At 32.4% G+C, this 20,621-nt stretch overlaps 3 protein-coding genes and 1 non-coding gene across 7 annotated transcripts; 1 reads left to right on the top strand and 3 right to left on the bottom strand.

Moving 5' to 3' along the window:
• Nucleotides 1-4,753: 4,753 nt before the first annotated feature.
• On the bottom strand, nt 4,754-5,400 carry LOC118039452 (large ribosomal subunit protein uL24z). The gene has a single exon (XM_035046155.2). It carries the CDS (start codon nt 5,319-5,321, stop codon nt 4,881-4,883), a length of 441 nt encoding a protein of 146 aa, XP_034902046.1. The 5' UTR covers nt 5,322-5,400; the 3' UTR covers nt 4,754-4,880.
• Nucleotides 5,401-8,921: 3,521 nt separating this feature from the next.
• On the top strand, nt 8,922-11,537 carry LOC118039473 (uncharacterized). Its single transcript, XM_035046181.2, has 6 exons — nt 8,922-9,235; nt 9,446-9,769; nt 9,846-9,895; nt 10,338-10,400; nt 10,989-11,121; nt 11,281-11,537. The coding sequence occupies exons 1-6, from the start codon at nt 9,127-9,129 to the stop codon at nt 11,295-11,297; spliced, it is 696 nt and encodes a 231-aa protein (XP_034902072.1). The 5' UTR covers nt 8,922-9,126; the 3' UTR covers nt 11,298-11,537.
• Nucleotides 11,538-11,787: 250 nt separating this feature from the next.
• On the bottom strand, nt 11,788-15,107 carry LOC118039459 (uncharacterized). Of its 4 annotated transcripts, none has more exons than XR_004685925.2 (3): nt 14,667-15,107; nt 12,822-14,081; nt 11,788-12,069 (listed from the first exon to the last, which is right to left on the bottom strand). XR_004685925.2 is itself a non-coding variant. In XM_035046171.2 (2 exons), the coding sequence occupies exons 1-2, from the start codon at nt 15,006-15,008 to the stop codon at nt 12,963-12,965; spliced, it is 1,461 nt and encodes a 486-aa protein (XP_034902062.1). In that variant the 5' UTR covers nt 15,009-15,107; the 3' UTR covers nt 12,743-12,962. The 4 variants fall into 4 exon arrangements, 1 of the variants encoding a protein (XP_034902062.1); XR_004685923.2 differs by having other exon boundaries at nt 11,788-12,052; XR_012169974.1 differs by lacking the exon at nt 11,788-12,069 and adding an exon at nt 12,076-12,674.
• Nucleotides 15,108-17,459: 2,352 nt separating this feature from the next.
• TRNAW-CCA (transfer RNA tryptophan (anticodon CCA)) lies at nt 17,460-17,531 on the bottom strand. Its single transcript has one exon. It is a non-coding gene; the product is annotated as a tRNA-Trp (tRNA).
• Nucleotides 17,532-20,621: the final 3,090 nt, after the last annotated feature.

Raw genomic sequence — 20,621 nt, 5'->3', positions numbered from 1 at the left:
TACAATATAGATTAAAAATGGTTTTTATAACTTATTTTGTACATGAACAAGCTTAACAAGCTAAGGATAAACATCATTACTTTAACATATATAGCTTAAGCTAAATAGAATCTAAAACAACATTTATATATCAAAAAGAAAACTTAAACAGCAACATTAATACATCAAATTAAAACATAAAAATAACTTTAAAATAACTTCATTAAATAAAAATCACAGCAACAAAGAGGTGAATGCAATATTCTTTGTTAAACATTCCAAACTTTTTTTATATGCTTTTAACAATAAATGTTAACCAAAAAAATTTTTTTAAAAAAAAAAAAACTACAAAAGGAGGCCACAAAGGACCATCTTTTGGGTTTGTAATGTATACCTAGAACAACTACTCTCTGTTGATTAATTTACAAAACTTAAGAAAACTTTTGTTTAGGTTTTTAGACCTCTACCCTTGTATTTCTTATTGATATTTCTCTCATTTTTCTTATCCTTTTCTTTTTTTTCTTTCCTTCTTTCTTTTTTTTTTCCACCCATTTTCTTGATTCTTAGGGGGTATTTATAGGGTTTTGTTAGGGTTTTAGGAGGTCTTGAATCCATTTCTAACCTCTGATCTTAAAGGGAGTATTGTAAACCCTTGATAAGAACCCATTGAAGAGCCTTTGTGTATGAACACATGAAAAGCAAATCATTTTTTGCATGATGGTTAAACTGTCAAAACTGGCTATGTTGCCCATTTTTGAGGCCTCATCGAAGCAATTCTAACGTCAATATCGCCTGAGACCACCTAAAGTTGGTAGAGGGGATGCACACATGTCATTTAGATCTAACCTTACTCAATTTGGAGGTTTGTAACTCCACATTTATGTATTTAAAGTTACTAACTCAATCAACCAAAATTGTCAAAACAAAAGTGCAAGCTAACGAACGATGTGTCATTCACCTTCTCTTCATTAAGTTTGAATGGCACGTCACTTAGGGTTCTTAATTTGAGATTTGGAAAAATTCAATTGAATTCTTGTTCTTCCAATTACTTTTAATTATACTCGTAATTGCTTCCAAACTTTTAATTTCATGAAATTTCGCCCTTGCCAAACTCAATTGTCAGCCCCAAAGTTGACCACTATTTTCATTTTAATCCCTAGTTCTGAATTTATGCATTTAAACCATCAATTGACCAATAAACTTTCAATTTCTTTAATTTAACTCCTGATTTGATTCATTCGAACTCTATTTTTACGCTTTTTTTTTTAGTTTGGTTCTTGATTTTGCATTTCTCTTCCAAATGGTCTTATTGCAAAAACAATTCTACCATCAAATGTTAGTCTATGTGTTTTTGTTTTTTAATGGCGAGATATAGTAAAAACAGTGTTCTATGGTACATTGTATACAAGGAAACGGTGTTTTTACCATCCTTTTAGTTTTTTTTAATATATATATATATATATATATAGGCTGTCAATTTCGTTTTGTTTCGTCCGGAATGGTCAAAACATTTCATACCAATTCAAAAAACAGAACAAAATGGAACAATTTTCATCTCATTTCAAATCTCGGTCAGTTTTGGATTTCTTGGCTAAATTTTAGTCAGAATGTTTTGGTTTCATTTTACATGTTTCATTTCGGTCTTGAAAAGCCATTGAATCAAATTGAACCAGGTTCAATTTAATTAATTAAACCACACAAGTATAAAAAACTCTTTTTCATTACTATTTTCAATAACAATGATATTAATAATAATATTAAAAATTATTATTAATTTTTTAAAATTAGATTTATCACTAGTATATATAGTTTATATTCATGTTGTTTTTTTTCATATTTATACTTTGTAAGAATTTAAGCAAAGTAAGGATGTTTTAGATCTCATTAGCCTTGATAACATTGACCTATTGAATGAATGGATTTGTGAAGAACCTAGTTTTTTTGTTGGAGAGGATATAAGTTGGAAAATTATTGAAGCATCTTTATCTACTTTGACTTTAGAGGATGAAAATATATGTTTTAATGACGAGAATGAATTTGGTGGCAACAATCAACTATTGGAATGTTTAGTTGATGACTTTCTCTACATACCACCACAAGATCAAGATCTTTATTTCTATGTTATTAATGGACATGATGATTTGATTTATGTTTCTTTTGCGTTAAAACATTTTACTTTTATAATATTTTTATATTTTGTTTAAGTTGAATTACTTTAAGTTAAAGATCTATTTAATCTTTAACTATTTATAAATATTTTAACTTTTAAAATTATATTTGTTTGACATTATATATATATATATATATATATAGAGTAGAGTATTGCAAGCCACAATCTCACATGAGCTTGAATGGTATCAAGCTCCGCCCATATTATAAAAAGATAAAATTCACCCCATATCAAAATCATCATTACACTTTAGAATCCTTAATGAAATAAGTCTCAATAAAAGGCAACTTTATCTATGATATTTTATTGAGCACCTTAGCTTTTTTATAAAATCCATGTATTTTCATGGTTGGATAAAAATATGTTTTCAAGAAAAAAGACTAATTTCAAGTTAAAGCGAAAATATGAATGTTTAATAAAACAAATTAAAAATTATATATACTGAAAAATGTTTAAAAATCTTTAATGGTAACCAAATATTGCTTTATGAAGTTGAGAGAAAAATACATACTAAAACATTTAACTAGGCAGTTAAAAAAAAATAAGAACACCGTATAGGCTAACCACAAAAAAGCAATAAACCGATATTTGGAAGAAATAAAAATAGTCAAGGTGACGAAAATCAAAACTAAAAATAAAATAAAATTGAGGGGCACAATTATAATCCACGTTGTATTGACTGTGCATAGGAAAATCATGAGCAGCTTTAGTTTCTTTTTAATTGATAGCAAAGGACAGTATGCACTGTAATAGTTCTCCCCTTAAAAAATGTATCATTTTCTCTAGTAGGAGCATCGTTAAACAGAAAATGGATTCAAGTTTTAATGCAGAAAAATCCCACAATCATCGTAGATGAGGATTAGGCATTTGTTCATGCCGTGTGACATTGTTCAAAATACTTTTTAATTTAGAAATGTAGATCATATTTTTTTTATTTTTTTAAAAAAATTATTTTTAATATTATAACATTAAAATGATTCAAAAACATTAAAAAAATTAATTTTAAAAAAAAAAATAATTAATTTTTTTAAAATATACAAGTTGAACAGCGTTTCTAAACAAAACAATACCGCTGTAACAAAGTCCTAAATTACAAGTCAAAACAGATATATGCAGAAACCATTATAATCAATCCTAAAGGTAATTTATGTCAGCAAAACGCTCTTCAAACTCAGAAAATTCAAATAGTGAGCAATACTGAGATACCACCAACTGTACCCAAACTTGCAGTGAGATCCACAGCCATAACCTTTAAACAAAAGTAAGCTCGATCCTAAACCTCCTATCTGTATACTGATAAAGGTTCATTCAAAAACAACCTCAAAAGATTTACTAACCCTGCCATGATAGCAAGCAATTCGATGAAATACAACTTACTAAATCTACATGATAAGCCTGCAAATGCATAGGCTTCAATATAATGTGAAATCCAAAGTGTTCATGGTCTATACCAGATGAAAAATCCACATTGATGACCAAGTTAACAATGTAAAAGAAACACTAAATCTCACAATCATAAGAGAATCCACCTGTAACCCTGCACTCACTGTAGAGTCCGCAAAAGCATTGTGCACTAGTAAATTTCATAAATTGAAATCAAGTTTGTAGTATCCAATAGATTCAAACTCAACAGGTAACATTTTCAGACTAACATAAATTCTGCTGCGTTCTTAAAAACACATCCTCTTCTGACTGAATCAATGAACATTCACTAGTAAATTTCATAAATTGAATTCAAGTTCGTAGTATCCAATTGATTCAAACTCAACAGGTAACTTTTTGATACTAACATGAATTCTACCGCATTCTTAAAAACACAACATCCTCTTATGAATGAATCAATGAATATTCACTAGTAAATTTCACAAATTGAATTCAAGTTCGTAGTATCCAATTGATTCAAACTCAACAGGTAACCTTTTGAGACTAACATAAATTCTACCGCATTCTTAAAAACAAAACATCCTCTTACGACTGAAAATCAATGAATATTCACTAGTAAATTTCATAAATTAAAATCAAGTTTGTGGTATCCATTTGATTCAAATTCAATGGGTAACATTTTGAGACTAACATAAATTCTACCACATTCTTAAAAAAGCAAAGTCCTCTAATGACCAAAAAATCAATGAACACCACCATCCTAATTTTAGCCTAAGCTACTACATAGTCAAAAATATTTTCACGCTTCTATGTTAAACTTAAGCACTGCACTTAGTAAATACCACTATTTGGACACAAACTTCTTCAAAACCCAATTAAATACCAATTCCTAACAGGAAAACAAAACCCAATTAAAAACCAAACCACAGACTCAACTCCCAACCGAATTCCCAGTCCTATCCCTGCTTCTACATGACTTAGAGCATAACTTTAGCATACACGTTCAGTTCAACTAGTTATTTCCAAGCTCCTGCTAAAGTTTCAACCAATTGGAAATCTACAGAATCCAACCAATTAAACCCCAACTATGTACCAAAAACCCTTAACGAGCCATCTACAGTCTAAAGAATATACAGAATCCACACAGATACATACCCAATTTCCCTCTTTTCAAAGGAAACCAAGTACACTTTCAGCAGTAGAAACAAAACAAGAGGAACAAGAAGAAACAAAATCCAGGTCACATTAAATAACCTTAAGTCTCCAAACATATCCAAAAACAGCATTATGGAAATAGATAAATAATTCAAAACCTTGCCGACAAAATATTTCATTTCAAACAAACCAATCAGTCCACACTCTGCATGATGTCCTCGGCAGTGAACTTAGTGCCCTTCTCTTTGTCTCCAACAGCACGTCCCTTTGCCTTGCGATCCAATAGAGACTTCCTATCCTTATCAAGCCTCAACTTCGTGATAACAACCTTGGACGGGTTGATACCGACATTAACGGTTGACCCATTCACCTTCTCACGTGTAATCCTCTCGATGTGGATGACCCACTTTCGACGATAAACCTGAACCACCTTCCCCTCGCGTCCTTTGTAGGTCCCACGAACAACCTGGACTTCATCGTCCTTACGGACAGGCATGGATCGGACGTTGTACTTCTGGCGGAGGTCAGTGGAGAGAGGAGAGCTCATTAGGATCCTGCGCAAGGAGGAGGGCGCCGAGAAGTGGGCCTTCCGGCTCTTGCGTCTGGAGGAGGAGACCCTGGGGTTATACTTCATGGTAGCGGTTGTAGCTGCTCGCTATATGGGTTAAGGGTTTTTGGGAGGGGGGCGCTGCGGGAAAGAGATTAGAGAGGGATAGTGAAGGAATTTATATAAGGACGAGGGACGTGAAATGCTAGGGTTTTTTTTTTTTTGTTTTTTTGGTGGGTTTTTAAGGTGGGCCTTGTTGTGTGTATTTGGGCTGCTATTTGATTTGTTTCGATGGGCTCAATTAGCCTTAAGATTATTGTAAAATAATTTGTACGCCATTAGTGTAAGTCTTGTCGCTATTACCTCTCCTGGTTTTTTAAAAAACATAACTTATATTAATTTTTCATATTTACAAGCTATAGATTTTTATAATTAAATCCAATGTATCATGCAAAGTTTTCAAGAAGGCTCAACACCTTTTTTTTTTCTTTTTTCTTGAAAACAAAACAAAATATACACACCACTAACCAATTTCATATATAATTTTCAAATAAATATTACTCATCATATTCTTGAAATTTTATTTAAAAATATTATGCACCCAAATCTCAATTCAAAATCCTTCCATTTTATTGTCATTTGAAATCATTTTTCTTTATCATTAACTAAATTTAACTTATCAAACTTCTATAAATTCCTTTTCATTTCCTCCTAGCTACATTCAAATTCAAGAAACATATGTGCTCATGATTATTTCAAAATCATCACATACATTATATTATTATTATTATTATTCCAAAATATATAACCATCATTAACCATCATTCCATGTATTGTGTGTTAATCTTTCTAGCCATTTATTCTAAGCAGATTCATTTTCCAAGCTTCATTGAACACTTAACATATTAATCAAAATCATCATCAAGTCTTATTTTCTTCTTTTAAGCCATAACTTAACAATATGTGCCTTTAAGTTTTTCTCTATTTTTTCTTCATTAAATTTATCTTTATGCATTGTATTTCAATATTTAATAATTAATTCAATACATAAAATCAATTACATTGTTCTATAGTTGATACCCTTTTTAAGATGAACCAAGCATCTCCAACCTCATGAGTTTCAACATCTAATTTAACATTTCATTGTAAATTTAACTTAAAATCCATTTTATTATAATTTCCCAAATTAAAACATTATACCTATGCTTGGTTGAACCTCTCACCAAATGAATCAAAGTTGTTTCTTTCAATTTCATACTTCAAATTATTCCTAGCAAGTTTAAATCCAGGACTTATCATCCATTTCTAAGTTACATCCCATCCATCATTCATTTAAAACTAACCCATGGTTTTTGTACACAAAAATAAAAATCAATATAAATCACAACAAGAATGAAATAAAAAGGACTTCTTACCATTTTAAATCAACAATCAAAATGACTTGAATAGCTTCCAAATCTTCTTCTTTTTTCTTTTTTTCTTATTTTCAAACTTCTCGTTCTAAAACCAAACTTTCTCTCCCTAATTTTTGTCTCTCAAATCCTCTAAAACTTTGGTTTTCTTTCATTAACTACCTAGATCATCCATAAAACACCTAAAATCTCTATAAGTTTGAATCAGTTTAGTGAAAACATGAAAGAACTAAGCTCTCATTTTTTTCTAAAACAATGGCACCCCATTGACTTATAAAGGAGGACATATAAGAGTGTGCGTGTGTGACAACAATGCCTTTACTTATAACTCTAATGATACTTTTTGTATTTTACTTTGCCAATAATGACTTCTTTATTTGTTTTAACATCGATTCCTTAAGTTTTATTTTAACAATTTTTTTTCCTATTAAATTTTTATATTCCTTATTCCTATTTAATATTTAAATTAGGGTTCATGAATTTATTTCCATTATAAGTTGTCATTTTCATTTTTAATCCAAGGTTTACATCCTCCCCCCTGTAAAAATTTTGTCCTTGAAATTCTAAATTCTTACTTTCATTTATAAATAACTCTAGTTTTTTCTTTCTCGTATTTGCCTCTCTTTCCAAAGTCTCTTCTTCTATTTAGGAACTTCTCTAAAGAATTTTTACTATAGAAACCTCCTTATTTCTTAGTTCTTTCTCATTTAGATTCAAAATGCTAACATGTTTTTATCTCTAGAGTTAGATCCTTTTTAATTTCCAAAGAAACTTGAGTCAAAAGTCTTTCAAGATCTATCTTTGCATTCTAAAGCAAAGAAACATGAAACACATCACATATCTTTGATAAGTGTGAGGACAACGTCAATTTATAAGCAACTAATTCAATTCTTTCCACAACTTTAAAAAAGCCAATGTATGTGGGTGTTAATTTACCTTACATTCTAAAACAAATTATAATCTTTCATAAGGAAACTTTCAAGAACACTCGGTCCTCAACTTCAATCCTATTATCTACTTAACTTTTATGTCTATCATGAACCTTCTTCATTTTATTCTTAATCATCCTCATATTCTTAATAGTCATTTACATTAATTTGAGCCCCAGTAATTTTCTTTCTCCTGCCTTTTTCCAACATAGTGGAGAATGACACTTTTTTCCATACAATACTTCATATGGTGTCATGTCAATTATGGCATGATAACTATTATTATAAGCAAATTCCACAAAAGATAGATCATCCTCTTACTATCCTCTAAATTTTAGGATACAAGATCTCAACAAGTATACCGGTAATTAAATGATCTTCTTAAATTATCTATCTATTTATAAGTAACAAATTATACTCAAGTTTAGCTTGGTTCTTATAGTGTATTATAAATAGGGCCACAACCTTAAAGTGAACTAAGGGTCTCCATCAAAAACTATCATTACTAAAACTTTATGAAGTCTAAACACCTCATCCACATATAACTTGGCCACTTTATCCACTAGATTTGTCATTTTTATTGGTAAAAATAGGATAAACTTTGTTAATCTATCTACAATTACTAAGACCTCATCATTTCTTTTATTGCTTTTTAGAAATATAGAAACAAAGTCCATATTAATATTCTCTCATTTCCATTATGATACTGCAAGAAACTAAAATCTCATATGGACCTTTTATATTCTATCTTAACTTGCTGACAAATAACATATTTTACCATAAATTCTGTTATTTTCTCCTTCATCCTTGACCACCAATAATATTCATTCAGATTCTTATATATTTTGATGCTTTCTAAATATACTATAAGTTGAGATTCATAAGTTTCATTTAAAATTTCATCTTTCAATTCTTTATCTTCAAGTGTAAAGACTATTTTTTCATTGCAAAATTTTATTTTCTCACAGTTAGAAATGAGTTTCTTGTTTCAACTCTATTTAACCGCTTAAATTCTTAACTTTTGCATCATTTTTATGAGTTTCCAAGATGTCATCTCATAATATTAGCTGAATTATCACACATTTTAATAAGGATTCCTTAAATCTCATATATAGTCGTGTTTCATTTCTTCTAACTCTATTTTTTTTTAATTAAAAATTAATTTGGAATTCTATTCCAAAGGTAATAATTACAAAAATTATGAAATGATTTGAATATATACTAGCATAATAAGTTTTTATAGATAATAGTATAATAATTAGATCGAACTCCAAATTTCCAAACAGGAAAGTTTTTAGTCGGATCATCGACTCATAGTTATACGGAGAAAAATTGAAGAATGGGCTTGATGCCTCTTTGAACCCATGGGCCGCATGTACTGATCTCATGCTTCTCTTCCTCATCTGCTACTCCCTCCTTTAACAAAAACAAAAAAAATTGAATTTTCGAAAACCTTCATGATTTTGTTTGTTCACATTTTCATTTGAATTAGGTTTCCTTTCTCAATTTGATTGCTTAATTTTTTCTTCTTTAAGATCTGTTTGGCACAAAATGGCTAGACGGAAAGTTGAAAAGACGGTTAAAGAATCTGCACCTAGTAACCAAGAGAACCGGCCCCAAATTGAAGAACCCAAACATTTTCCATTAATCGACCAAGAAGGTACTCTTTTTCAAGTTTTTTTCTGAATTTCATTTTTTTCTGTTAAATAAGCACTACTTAATACTGGGGTTTTTGTTGAGAATTATAAGCCTTTTTTTTTTTTCCGTTTCTTCAAGCAATTATTCGTATCTATGAAGGGAATAGTGAGGTTTTAGAACAAGAAATGTGGTTTTTTTGGGTTAAAATTGGGTTTGAATTTGTTTTGTGCAGTGGAACGTCAAATTGTGGCAATTAGGTCAATGCGTGATGTGGGAATCGAGCATTTGCTAACAGAATTGCGATTGCTGCGCTCTTATTTTAGTAAGGAACAGCTGAATACACCTGCTTTGCAGTTTTTTAAAGAAAACCTGCCCAACTTGTCTATTGAAAGAAATGAGGAAAATGGAGAGTTTCTTGTGAAGTGGAATGACAATGTTGATGATTTATCAGATGGGGCAAACATAAATGCTTCTCTCTTACGCCGTTTGTCCTTGGCTTACCCTAGTTGTTCTGCTAACTTATCTGTTGGTCGTTTCGGATTATCAAGCGATGCAGGTAAAGAAATGGAGATGGGATGTTGTCTAAATTGAAGTTAGTTGTGTATCTGACATGGTTGCTTGGTTGGTGGCAGTGAAAACAAGCATCTTTGGCGCTGCCGATAATTTGCAGATGACAGATATTGTATGTTTTATATGATTTTTCTTTTTTATCTTAATGAAAATAAAATGGAAACAGATTTATTTTTTTTCAAGAACCATTTTTTTCAAAAATAAAATGTTTTATTTTTGCTTGTTATATTTGTTGCATTTGCTGTGGTTGAATGTTTTCTTCTCTTTATGACAAGTTTACTGGTTGAAGTTTGTTGTTTGAAGATGAAAAGTTTGGAGTTTGAACCTTATTTCGCATTCCTTGAATGTCGAAGAACTTAAATACTTCTAACCTTTTTATCTCCTTTTTAAAAAAAGGCAGCACAAAAACTGTCCCATTTTTTCAGATTTAGCTAAATGAGCTTCTTCATGATTTAAACTTGTAAAAACATGCACTAGTAGGCCTTCAAAACACCAAAGATTAAGGCAAAATCCCATTCTTTATCATACGTCAATTGACATTTCTTTTTCCATAGGTTTTGGAGGGTCAATCTGATTCTCAGATGCTTGGGATGCATGATGGTCTCCGAACCCCTGGGGTTTGTAGCTTCTCCTTGATCTTCACCTTATTTTTTTCATCTTGTTTTTTCCTTTATTAAGTTCTGCAAGCAAATATAAATGATCGAGTGGATTTCCTTAAGGTTGCAAACTGCAAGTGAGTGTTTTATTGCATTGTGTGCTGAAGAACTCTTAGAACAGTCAAGACCAGTGCACGTGTTATTCGTTGGTGGTTGGAAGTTTAGATAACCTTTTAGTAAATCAAATTCTCATGGGCAATTGAGTTTTCCATGTAATATAGCCAGCGACCTTATTTGGGTGGAAAGATTTGGAACATTAAGAAAAACATGTTTCAGCTGCACAGGTTTTCACAAAAGCCTTTTCCACTGGATGATAGATTTAGTGGCTGCTATGCAGCGCCATTGCTACAAATTGACTGATCTAGGGCCTGTCTCATGAGCTCTCATGGAAGATTCTGATAGCGATCACATTGAAGCTTAAAGGGTTTCATTCTCAGTTCTTGCATCTATGTGGTCTGATGGTGCATCTGGATGGCAATTCTATTTGCCTTAGTAATTTTAAGTTCCTGCAATGTCCACAGTGGCTGACATGCCTCATTGTTGTTGCAGGTTACCGGTCAGAGGCTGTCCATTGGGATGACACCAAAAACTCAAAGGCTGCCTAAACGTGGTGAAATACTTCTCTCTGTCCGGGGTTCACCCCTTGGTGTCTTCAAGGAAGATAACATGGAAGCCATAAATGGTACGCTTTTAATGCAACTGTCATGATATTCTGGAAGATATGATTTACTTGCTGCATGGATGAGCATGCCCTTCATTTTAGTCTGAAAACCCTTAATAATCGAACTGTCCTTGCGTCCTTGTATTGTCTTTATTCTAATGGACAAATCGCTGATTGCAGAATCAGGTGAAGATTGACTGGATTTATATAATCCAATTAGCCATTGCCTAGAAGATGCCGCATTTGCCTACCTTGAAGCATTTTGTGATTGTACAAACGTGTAGTGTAATGCAAGAGACGGTGCTCTATTGTTAATTGCTCTGTATGCTGATGGATATCTTAAATTGAAAAGTAGCCTTGTGCATTTGTACACGCCGTGTAAATTTTCATTTTAATCGATTTCATAGTTACAGAGAAGTTGACCTGTTTATTCCAAATTAATTTGCCAGATTCAAGTTAGATGTGGCTTTTATTTTCACCTTGTGTACTCCAATTTTGCAAGGAAAACCCTGAATAATATCTCATTATCATACTCAGGATTAAACTGTGCCTGACTGCTTTTTGGCCAACCATGCAACACCCAAATTTACTGCTATTGCTCACTTTGTTTTTAGTTGTGATGTTAAATCACAGGTTGGACCTGGAATAGCGGTTGCAGACAGTAGCCCGACTCTATGACAAATGAAATTAAAAGAATCCATCTAAAAGATGACAGTTTCATATTCTTAAAAAAGAACATCTGAACCGAGAATTTCAAGCTGTTACATGGAGGTAGATAAATTAGCAGGACTATCACAAGCTGGTGTCATCAGAAGCACAAGAAGCGAGAAAATTCAAATGACGGGTTCCTTTCTTTGCCAAGGTAATGTGGCTGCAATCAGATTGGTCATCCTAATCTGCAGATATTTAGTCGAATATCCCAGCCTGGTCTTTGAGAACGCTAAAATAGTCGCTGCAGTTATACGTCAGCTGTAAGTTGCAATAAATTAAGATAAAAAAGAATGGCTTGGACAATAATATCTTGTCTTGCACCAAAAAAATAAACAATGCTATCTTGGCAACGGGCGATAAAACCAGTCCCCATGTTTAAGGTTTTCCCATAATGATTTGAGTTAATGTAGATTTCGCAAACAAAACAAGAAAACAAAGGAAACAGGGAAGGAGATGGTGGCCGCTGGAATGTTAACCTGTTTACTAATTAAAACACCAAAACCATTCCAGCCATGGTTATTTGCTGAAACAGGATCTCATTTTTTCTGGGTTGGTTTTTAGGGTAGCAAAAGGAAACACTAGTAGCCTGTAAATTGGCTAGGTCTCCTAGCTTAAATTTCAAGTTAAAGCCAACAAGCAATGTTATCACTGAAACAAAGAAAAAAAGCAAGTTGAGTCTAGAAACAAGCAGTTAGGTTTGGCCACAAGGACAATTTCTTTATCCATAAAGAAAACAGATATTTTAACACCAGCAGTTAAAGTACTGAAACCCTGGTTTGTCGGGATTGCCTTCGCAGAATATGTGAACCCTAGATTGAAGTGCTGACAGAGAAGCTCCACTAAAAGAGCTGGTGCAACAAGTACTGCATTCAAGATATTTTGGGACATACTGAATTTCAAGATAAAAGTAAAGATAGCGGAAAGATGTTGCTTTTCAAGAAACAAAGCATGAAGCCATGAAGGATAGAAAATATGATCAGGAGGCTAATTAAAGGGTGATAAATACATACCGCGCTGCATGCTGGCAAAATCATTTCAGCAGTCGAGCTGCCAGGGGCTAAACTAGCCAACTGTTCCTTTGTGATACAAACTTTACAAATCCTTCTGAACTGGAAAAGATATGAAGAAACCATAAAGCAAACTACCAATCATTATTTCAAAGTCTTGGCAACGTTCTGTGGACTGTTTGAAACTTTGAGAGGAATGGTAGAATCCGAACTTGCCCCTGAAGATTTGGAAGCTCCCAAAGCATCCACAAAGAACCTCTTATTAGGGATGATACCATCTTTGTCCATATGCTCTAGCAACTTCTGCACAAGCTCCTTCATTTTAGCTTTGGTGTAGGCCCTGTAAAGAAGTTTATATGTGGATGAATTTGGAGGCACCCCAATACTACGTGCATTTTCAAGTAGTATATGCGCTTCCATATGCAAACCATTCATACAATAAACATTAAGCACGGCATTTAAAGTTGAAACTTTGACCTCCTTTCCTGATTCAACCATATCATCAAATATATCTCTGGCCTTAGAAACACAGTCACAAATTCCATACATCATGATGAGACTTTCGAATGTGATGAAGCTTGGTGTGTATCTCATATCAGCCATCTTCTTGAAAACGCTCTCTGCTTTATCTTTCAGCCGTGCCTTCCCATAATTTACTATCATAGAATTGAATGTAGGCAAAGTTGGTTTCTCCTTGGACCTTAGCAAACTCTTAAACACTTGTTCCATCTTCTCAAAATCTTGCTTCTTCCCGTATGAATCAATCAGCAAATTAAAAGTAATAATATCAGGCTTACATTGATCAATTTTCATGCGAGAAAGTACAGATTCCATTTCTCTGATCATCCCATTCTTCCCGTATGCATCCAACACACCATTATATGTATAGATATCAGGTGAAACAATGCTCTCCTCAAGATCTTTAAATAACGCATTGACTTGATTTACATTTCGAGCTTGGGCAAACGCTCTCAAAAGAATATTATATGTCACAACATTGGGTTGGCACCGTTCAATACCTTTCATCTTCTCAAAGTATGCAAGAGCTTTAGTCAAAGCCTTAGCTTTATCTTTGGAGTGAAGGTGGGCTGTGATGAGTGCATTGTAGACTGAAGTATCTGGCCTGCATCCACTGTTACGCATCTCAGAAAAGAGCCACATTGCCATCCGGGTTTGACCTTTCTTTCCCATAACTGATATCAACTTCGAATAACAACCATTATCCGCCACATACCACCGTTGTTTTTGCATCCATCTGAACACCTGAGCATGCACCTTGTAAGTAAACAACCTTTCATCTCATTTCAGGTCGTGTGTACAACTAGATGGTTATATTCTAACTTCTTAGAAACACCATGACTCGGAGTCTGACTAATGTTTAACAAGTATTTGAAATGATACAGGATTCGCAACAAACTCACTGCAATTCAAAACTTTCCTCTACTTAAGTGCATTACTGTTAGTTAACACAATTGAATTGAATTGCCAAACCTCCGAACTATCTTAGGTTAAAATGATAACCCATGATTTCTAATTACATAAAGAATATGACATAAGAAGTTCCACTCTTTAATTACAGCTTGATACTATATGGTTTGGAAACTTTGGGTCTATGCAGAGCTCGAAGGACAAAGAAAACAGAGTTACGAAAAGAAAAAAACTTTCACTTAAAAACCAATTTTTTACTCATCCAATAAAAACTAAATCAAAAAACGAACCAAAACCAGATCATACATGTACAAGGAAAAGAAATTTAAACAAAACAAAAAAAAAAACCCATTAATATCGAGGACCCACAAGCTAAGAACACACAAAGATTCAATACAAGGAGCCAAAAAGTACAAAAACCTCAAGGCATTGAAGCCACTTGTCAGTCTTGCCAAGCTCTTCAAACATCATAAAGCAGTGCTCAGTCCTCATGACTTTAACATACTTATTCAGTGTCTTGACCAAAGGTTGTTTGTCACTGAAACTCCTCACAAGGACCCGAACTAGCTCTTGTGCCTCCGATTTCTCGTCGGTTGGAACCGGCCTCTTTTTGGGTCGGGTGGAAACACAGGATACCTGTGTTGGAGAATATTTCATTGGATGCCATGGAAGAGAAGGGGTGGGATTGTAAATTAGAGAAACGTTATGGGTAAAAGAAGAAGAATGGAGCGTCGAGAGTTGCAGAGAGTGTGGTGTAAGCATTTTTCTTGGTTATGCAACAGTGGGGGTTGAGGATTTGCACTTAAAGTTCATCTCAACATATCAGTATCAGATGACAGTTTTTACATCTGCTTCGTATAGAAAAGGGGTTCATATAGGATTTAAAAGAGAATAAGGGCTTTCATGACAAATAATGGTAAGATTTGGGGAGGGGGGGTGTTCAAAAAATAAAATAAATCACGAAAAATGGAATAAAAATTGGAAACGTTATTTTACAAAAGTATAAAGAGTTTTTAGCTTTATTTTAAAAAAACTAGTTATCGTCAGATATTGTACAAAATAATAAATATGCAGAATTTTCAAAAAAAAAAATTCAATAAAAATCTTAATTGTAAATTGAAAAGTTGATGCATGTATTTAATTAAATAAATACAAACAAAAAATAATTAATGATAACTAAGACTAAACTAAAAAAATCAAGAGATAAATATAAATCAAGATATTTAATCTCATAAAACAAGTCATGTATCCAGTTATGTTTAATAATTTTATTCATTAAAATCAATTTTTTATTTAATTAAACAATAATAGAAATAGACATTCACATGAAAGCAATTGAATAAAATAAAAAAATATATTGTGCAATATTAAAAAAAATGTTACAATTTTATGTAAAAATCAAGTAAAATATATATGATAATTAACCAAAAAATAAATTGAAAAGTTGAGAGATAGATATCAATGTAGATATCTTATCTTGAAATATGAGTCATGGACTTGATTATATTAATAACTTTGTTTTTTGAGACTTAATATTTTATTTAATAAAATGATGATAATAAAAAAAGCATAGGAAAGAAATTGAATAAAATTAAAGTAATAAAAAGATTAAGTTGGGCTGTATAAAAAGAATGTATCTCCAGATATCATAAAAAAAAATATTGAAATCTTATTGTAAACTAAATAAAAATTAAATCATATTACATTAAAAATATTATTAGATTTCATTAAAAATATGTTAAAATTGAATAAAAAAAAACCCAATAAAAAACTCAATAAATATCATTTTAAAGACTAAAATAAAAATAAAAATTTAGATCAATAAATAAATAAAAAAAAGTTCAAACACAATAGACAAGACATAGGCGACTTAGCATGCCTAGGCTTTTTAAGCACCTAGGCATATGGACCTTTCAACCTAGGACCACCTGTTTAGGTTGATTTTTTTTTATTTTAAAGAGATGAATAATAAAAAATTTTTAATTTAAAAAAAAAATACATAATTATAAAAAGGTAACATGTCATTTGTTTTTCCTGGAATCCAACCACAATGATAAGCAAAACATCTAGGGTGGTGGATTTTTTTTCTTTAAAAATTCACTTTTCAAACAATTGTTTTAACCAAAAACACTTATGCAATATTTTATATATCTTAATAAACTTATAACTAAATAACCCAAAACATGTCTGAAAAAAATAAATTATAAGCATCATCGATCTCATATATGATGGGAAGGCCAAATAACATATTGGTGAGATTCTTTATCGAGTAGAATTCATTGATATCAAGATCATATTTTTTATGGATTAAATCAGTGTAAATCAAGAATCTCTCTCTATTGCTAATATGAATAACTTTTTCTCCTCTCTCAAACAATGTAACAAGTAAGGAAAATGAAGTCTTGAACAGAACTTGAAATTTCAAAAACCAAGGAACCGGAAAAAAGAAATAAAAGTATAAAGATTAAAGTGAACTTTTTATATAAACTTTGTAAATGCCCTATTTTTTTGCATTTCTCATTTCAATCATTCATCTTTCAATCTCGTCACTGAATAACAAATTAAAGTCCAATTATCCATCAATTTTGGCAACAAGAAGGACTAAATCAAGGACAAAAGGCTTCAATAACCAAAGTGAGAAATTGTAGCAATATACAGGTGAATTGTGTGTAAACAGTGCCATATAAGCTACAATATTTCTCTCATGCCTTTTAATGCTTTTTATAATTATTATATTATGTTTATTTTTTGGTTCACAATAAATATTTGTGATTTTGTTCTAAAACAATTATTAACATAACTACCAATTTAAATTTTTTATTTTTTTTTGGATTTAGTAAAGATTCTTTAAATTATTTATTTTTAGATATAATTTGATAATATCATTTTAACTATTGAAATGTAAAAAGTTCTATTAAAAATTGATAGCCTGTTTGAACATATTCCATCTCGATTGAATGAGTATCATAAATTTAGAAATATGTGTAGTAAATCAAGAAGGATATAACGTTGAGACTTGTAGAAAATGCAGTGATGCCAAATGTTTGGGGTTGCAAAAAACGGGGGTCAGATTTGATAGTTGGCTCTTAAATGTTTGGGAAAAAAAAGGTAAATTTTAGAAAGAGTAGGGGTTGGATTGTTAGAGATAGATAAGATCTGGGGGCCTTTTAAAAGTTATAATAAATCAAAAGAAAAAAGGTTAAAGCAGGGAATTGAACCCGACGTGAATCGAACACGCAACCTTCTGATCTGGAGTCAGACGCGCTACCATTGCGCCACGGATCCACTTTTATTAAGCGTTATTGAATAATTGTATATAATCAAATTAAAAAATTTACTCGTTTTCTTGCTCACTTGTTTTTGTGTCCTGCTGTCCATCAGAAATAAAATTTGCACTGGTAATTAAACACAGGTGAAAAAAATAAGATGATGGAGGGTGAAGCATAATGATTCCACGTGGACCACTTGGAAGGCTTTGTAGCTTCAATGCGGTGGAAGGCATGTAATGATGCTAATGATTATTTGAAGAAACTAATATTGCATACATTTTTCTTCAAGTTCCATAAAATCTTTACTACTAATCTTAGTTTCCGATCAAGAGATGCACTGTTACATACTAATTATCTCTCAACTTGCCTTGTGATAGTCCATAGCTCTAGCTTCTCTGATGAAATGCTACATGTGACTTTCTTAGCATTCGATCAGGGCAACTAAGCAAATTGTGGCTGAAACAAGCGGCCCGCCTGACAGCATAAGCTGCTTCTGCTTCTGCTTCTGCTTCTTCTTCTTCTTCGCTTCCGCTTCTGCTGCTTCTGCTGCTGCTTCTTCTTCTTCTGCTGCTGCTGCATTCGATCAGGGCAATAGAGAGATTGGCTTGAGCATTAATCTGGCTAGGTGGTGGTGGTACCGAATGAGGATGGAGTAGAAAAGGTAGACGTTCCAAACAGAGGCAATGGAGTGGATGTTGATGATGAAGTAGCTGTGCCAAACAGGGAGGAACTTGTGTTTGTGTGGAAGAAGAAATCAAATGTGGGACTGCCAGAAGAAAAGGTTGTGTTCACAGTCAAAGCAAAAGGAGTCGATGCATGCGCGCAGGTGAACTGAATTGCATCCGCATGGTCTGCGTTGCAGTTCCCGACCAGTTCCAGCAGCAGAAACCTGAGCACTGAGATTGATTAGTAGCAGCTGAAGTTGAGCTCCTACCATTCAAGATAAAAGGACCACTTCCTGTGCTTGTAACTGCAGAAGATGAAGCTTTCAAAACGCTGCTTCCTGAAGCCAAATTCTTCACAGCATTATTCAAATCTATGATGCTCTTTATTGCCTTTTCATTTAAAAAAAATGAAGAAATGTAAATTTTTTAAAATTGTACAGATATATTAATTTTAAAAAAGAAAGAAACTCTAAAAATCGGTCAACATCCTTCATCTCAACGTTGCATATTACTAAATTAAGATTAACAATTTCTTAAGGTATCTAGGTAAGAGCCAAATGGAAAGCCAAAAGAAAAGGAATTTTTTTTTTTCTTTAGCTTTGATCATCTCTTATTTGTTTTTAGCTCTAAAGAAAGAGTTATATTGAAAAATCAAAAAATATTTTTATGCAAAAAATAAATAAAATTGATTGGAGTTGTATTAGTTCAGTACAAGTAATAAATATTTTTATTAATATCAAATATATTAAAATATAATTGTTTTTTTATTGAAGTGTACATAAAAAAATACTATAGTTTATATTATTTAAAAAATATATTTTATCAATTTAACTCTTTAAAAGAGCATCTCATCCTCTATCTTGACAAATTATCCAGAATTCGTGGATTGATGGCCTGCTGGAACTTAATGGGCGCCTCAAACGTCAATAGAAAAAATAGCCCAACAGTCTTCCTAAATCTAATGAGCCTACAGATAGAAGATAGAAGATAGAAGATGGGCCTTCTTTTATTTTAAAACCAAGAAAAATAAATAATGAAACCCCATATTAATGGATTACCACTACAAATATCAAGTTTTACCACCAAAAAAAAAACCCGCATTTATATTATGCAATAAGAAAATTTAGTGCAGAAAGACTATTTATAAAAGGTGATAATGGATCAAAACTTTCATTGTATCCATTAATCAATGCTAAATCTAAAAAACACTATTTAAAAAAAAATCAAATATAATTTTATCCGATAAAATCACGGGTTAACCTGCTATATCAATTTTTGATTGAATTTTTTTAATAACTATCTTGAAAAAAAAATAAAAAACAAGTCAGTGCAGTTCTAGATTGACTTTCAATTGCCATAATTGAATTTGTCATACAAGCTTTGGAAGCCTATCTAATACAAAGAAAAGGTCAAATATAACAACAATGATACTGAATTCACATAAACAATCCAATTAGACCTCTTAAAATTGGACCACACATTGTTACTAGTTTCATTGCATCTGCACTAGTTTAGGTCTTCTCCAACTAATACAAAAAATTATTATACAATTTCTTTTCTCGTCTAGTAATCATAATCAGATGATGATCACGCTGATTCTAAAGGACATTCAATGCATGATAACCTAACCATGAAAGTGATACGAGCAAATAAAGAAAAGGAAAGCACGCAGCAGCGGCCATAACAGTAGTAGCCTACATGTGAATGATCATTGCACGATCCCAATTCTCGTGGATTTTATCATGGGAAATACACGTGGCCTACAACCGTTTTAGAAGCAGGAACCAAAATGTGAAAGGTAAATTGGGTTGTGCCAGAGCTTTTTCTTTGTTTATTTTTTTTCCGCCACCGCACTATTGTTGAACAGGTCCTCCCTCATGGTGGGGGAGGGCCATAAATGCAGTCTAGAAAGGCATCCCCACCAAACCATGGTGGAAGCAATAAAAGCTGGGATACTTTTGCCATTGAAAATGTTGTTCCATGTCTGTGTCAGCAGAAAATGAAGGGGTGGCAAGGGCAGCATACCAGATTGACCCGCAAGTGCCAAAAAGGCCATTCCATGCAACCCCATCCAAGCAGAGATGTCATTTTCCCTTGATGATAAAAGGCAGAGCTATTTATGAAAATGATTGCATGATTCCCACCTGCCCCCTTGTTATTATGGGGCACATAAGCACGATGTGAGAATTAGGTGACCACGGCGAGCCCTTCTTTCCCTGTTTCTACATTTCTTGTCTTGTACAAACAAAAAGATGAAAAAGAAACCGAGAGAAATGTGGAGACTATGCATTCCTGCCCACACATGAAATTAAACAGTTGTTCACACAACCATTATTGCAAAGCAAAGATGTTGAAATTGATGCTTGTGAAGAGATGTCAAAAGTGAGACAGTGCTGAGTATTTTGGAAATCTATGAACCCATGGCGGTGTTTCAAGTCAAA

The sequence above is a fragment of the Populus alba genome, chromosome 5 (genome assembly GCF_005239225.2).
Source record: "Populus alba chromosome 5, ASM523922v2, whole genome shotgun sequence".
In the NCBI taxonomy this organism is placed as follows: Eukaryota; Viridiplantae; Streptophyta; class Magnoliopsida; order Malpighiales; family Salicaceae; genus Populus; species Populus alba.
This window is presented reverse-complemented; position numbering and strand designations above follow the sequence as displayed.

Bases quoted from the DNA above. Each gene is read 5' to 3' on its own strand.
- LOC118039452 (XM_035046155.2), bottom strand. From the start codon at position 5,321: ATGAAGTATAACCCCAGGGTCTCCTCCTCCAGACGCAAGAGCCGGAAG.
- LOC118039473 (XM_035046181.2), top strand. From the start codon at position 9,127: ATGGCTAGACGGAAAGTTGAAAAGACGGTTAAAGAATCTGCACCTAGT. The intron at 9,236-9,445 runs GTACTCTTTTTC...TGTTTTGTGCAG, and splicing joins TCCATTAATCGACCAAGAAG to TGGAACGTCAAATTGTGGCA. The intron at 9,896-10,337 runs GTATGTTTTATA...CTTTTTCCATAG, and splicing joins ATTTGCAGATGACAGATATT to GTTTTGGAGGGTCAATCTGA.
- LOC118039459 (XM_035046171.2), bottom strand. From the start codon at position 15,008: ATGCTTACACCACACTCTCTGCAACTCTCGACGCTCCATTCTTCTTCT. The intron at 14,082-14,666 runs GTTTTTGTACTT...GTGCATGCTCAG, and splicing joins AGTGGCTTCAATGCCTTGAG to GTGTTCAGATGGATGCAAAA.